Source organism: Propithecus coquereli, unplaced genomic scaffold, assembly GCF_000956105.1.
Source record: "Propithecus coquereli isolate 6110/MARCELLA unplaced genomic scaffold, Pcoq_1.0 Scaffold203, whole genome shotgun sequence".
Lineage (NCBI taxonomy): Eukaryota > Metazoa > Chordata > Mammalia > Primates > Indriidae > Propithecus > Propithecus coquereli.
In genome coordinates this window covers 2067141-2070433 of record NW_012145301.1, presented here as the reverse complement: position 1 = coordinate 2070433, position 3293 = coordinate 2067141, and the positions used below count along the sequence as shown (strand labels likewise).

General features: G+C 35.7%; 1 protein-coding gene across 1 annotated transcript in view; it reads right to left on the bottom strand.

Annotated features, from left to right (window-relative positions):
• Window positions 1–3293, bottom strand: part of KLKB1 (kallikrein B, plasma (Fletcher factor) 1) — a 24647-nt gene that overhangs the window by 8499 nt on the left and 12855 nt on the right. The window contains exons 5-6 of the mRNA XM_012643992.1: window positions 2060–2219; window positions 1472–1606 (exon numbers count right to left, since the gene is read on the bottom strand). Coding sequence (XP_012499446.1) covers window positions 1472–1606; window positions 2060–2219 — 295 coding nt within the window. The remainder of the gene's footprint in view (window positions 1–1471; window positions 1607–2059; window positions 2220–3293) is intronic.

Here is a 3293-nt window from a genome sequence, read left to right as displayed (position 1 = left end):
AAATCCACTTTTATTATTCTTATATAATCTTACTTCTTAATTCTGTTTTTTGTTTGTGTTCATATTATTTACTCGGTTTACTCAATTTAATAACACATAACTTCTATTAAAATTATGGAAGCTTAAAGAATAATGCTAGCCATTATGGAGAAAACAAAAACAAACATAATTTAAATTATGGATCAAGAAAGCATCTCTCATAATCTCTTCATATGGGTAGTCTAGGAAATTAGACCTCAACTAATTACATTTTTAAAAAACCAAAAATTAGACTGTTGATGCTGGAAGAGAACTTATGGGTCATCTATGTCAACCCACAACTGCAGTCTCACAAGGACATCCCTGGCAGGTTGTTTCATGACTTTTACTTAGACGTGTATAGTGACTAGGAGCTCACTACCTCGTGACAAGGCCCATTCTTTTCTGGACCACCCCAGAAGTTAGGAATTCTTTTCTTATTTTCTTCATAGTAGTATCTTCCTATATCTACCCTATGGAATCACATAAAGTAATCTAATCCCTTTTCCAAGGACAGTTCTTAAAAAAAAAAAAAATTAAGACAGTCATCCTTACTCTTTTTCAAGTCAAATGTCTTTAACTTCTTCTTTTAATCATTTTTTATTTTCCATTACTTCTAGATATTTAATCATCCAGATGCCCTCTTTTGAAATGCTCTATTTTTCCACTGACCCATACAAAATGTGGAATACAAAACTGAACATAATGTTTCAGTCATGGTCTGACCCATGCAGATGACAAAAGGGCAGATGCTTCCTTGTTCCAAAGACCATTTTCTTTTTTAAAGCAGTTTATTTGTTTTTATTTTGTTTTTCAAAGGCACTGTAGGATTTTAGTGGGAATGGCAGAGTAAGGACCTCCAAACATCCTCTTCTCCATAAAAGTCATTGGCAAAATTGTCAAAACTAACATACTCAGAACTCTGGAAATTAACCAAAGGATTATTATTTCTTGTTATTCAAGAAAAACAGCAGAATATCAGTAAGAACAGTGAGCTTTGTCGGGTTTTAACCTGCCCTATGCACATCTCCTTCTCCTCGGCCCCATAATCATGGGGAAACCCAGCAGCAGAGCAGATGCTGGGAGGGTCAGGATGGGGCTGGAGCTGCTCCAGAGGCTCATTCCCAGGTAACTGCCTGGCAGTTCCCTGGAAAATCCCACTGACAAGGCTTGAATTTATTTGGCCTGACCCAGAGCTTGTCCAGTGTTACCAGCCTTTTCCTTAGGAGCATTTGTCAAAAAAAAAAAAAAAAAAAAAAACATGGTAGTTATATAACATTGTAGCTGCCTAAGGCAGCAATAGCAACTGGGGCAAGCAACACGCCAGTGAAAAATCTTAAAAGGAAAACTTGTGGAAAGAGATGTCCATAGGGAAGTTTGAAAACCTCTGACACATTCTTGGGAGTCTATAAGGTCACGTGCATGTATAGAGCTCTGCCTACTTCAATCACACAGTGAAACAGTAGTCACACAATTACCAATTTCTGAAAGTGCACAGGGCTTCAGTGAGAATCCAGACACCACATTATCCACCACCTTTATACTGGTCGGCGTTCCACTTGAACTTTGCTTTAATAGGCAGTTGTTCCTGAATGTGAAGAGAAGAGTCACTTTGCTAGCTAAATTTTGAGGAGCATGCAGCAGTACAGGTAATATTTGACATCAAAATAAACCCATAGGCAGTGGACAATAAACAAGGCAATTAGAACAATGATCCTGATAATGAGTGAGTTAGGGAATTGCATTGTTAATCAAACGAACATCCTTCTCTGCAGAGAGAAAGTGAGAGTGAGAATGGGTTGGGAAACATTATTTTACAACACAATAAACCTTCATCTGATAAGCACAGCCTATTTGTGGGCCAAATGGACCTTACTCTCTTCGGGGAAAAATGGCTCTAAAACTGAGTAAGTAAATAAGGAAAGTGGTTAGATCTAAAAGCCCTGTTTGGTTTTCAGTTGGAAAAAAAAGAGGTTATGAAGAATACAGTTAAATCCTGGAAGCACCATCGTAAAGAACAAACAGTACTCATTTTACTCACCGGTACTCTGCATTGTGAAATGTTTGTGTGGCATATGTGAAAAACTGGCAGTGAATATTATTGGTGCACCATTTTTGGCATTCTTCAACACTGTTAACCTTAGATACATTAACATTGGCTCCTCTCATATCGATTCCTTTATAAATGTCTCGGTGGCAAGCTGTACAAGTACAACACACAGAGCAAATTCAGTCAGTTTCCTTTCTAGAGGTAACATCCTCAAGTACCATTTGGGCAGGGTAGTTTTGAAGGATAATATCTAATTTTTGGCAACTGCTTTCTTCATTAGAGGCTTAAAAATTTGTATGTCCCTAAATTATGAAACTCTGCTTACAATAAATATAATCTGATTATTTTTCTCCCCTAAAGCACTAGCACGGAAAAAGGGTTACTTTGCCTCCTGTGGTGCATGCGGCAATATAGGTAAATTCCGCGCTGAAATTATCAATAGGCAGTGGAAAATCAACAAGGCATGATGAACCCATTTCCATTCTTGCTTTAAAATTGTGCTAAATTCTATTTAAGTACCTTTTAAATTATAATTTATCTTATATGCAAGATGTAGATAATTCTTTTAACAAACTGTGAACCAAATCAAACTCCTTTTTTTAGACTCAAACTTGTTAGTTAGACTCTTGGTTAAGGAAGCAGTATAATCAGCAGTATAAATCATCACCTATTTTATAAAATTTTCCACTCCTAAGTGTGGTTGAAATCATAAAACTGAATTTAAGAGTGGGGAGGACATAAAATACACAAACTAGCAGGAGAACAACATATTGAGGTGGGCAAGAGGGTGGATTATTCACAGTGGTTCATAAACAAAGGAATTTTCAGATTATAGAAACAAAATCTCTTTCCAATTTTGCTGCACATGAGAAAAGAAACAGGCTAAGAGTTGGAAGGGGATACTTAACAAACAAAAACTTTTCTGTCTGATTATCTGCAAGTTATAAACCTACTTCTAAATGTTTTGACTGAGTTTAGAGATTTTATGTGCCCAGTAGCAACTTTTCACTTTAATTTAAGATGTTTGGGGACAGTTAGAAAGGGATATTAAAATGAAGCTCAGTGGGTAAACCTTTTGTTTGTTTGATTTAAGACTAAGTTTTGGCATAAATTAACAATAAAAAAGGAGTATTGAGAAAGGCACAATATTACTTTTCCTTTAAATTTTGCTATAAGATAAAATAATTGGAAATAACACTTAATTTACTAATTTATATAAAATTGT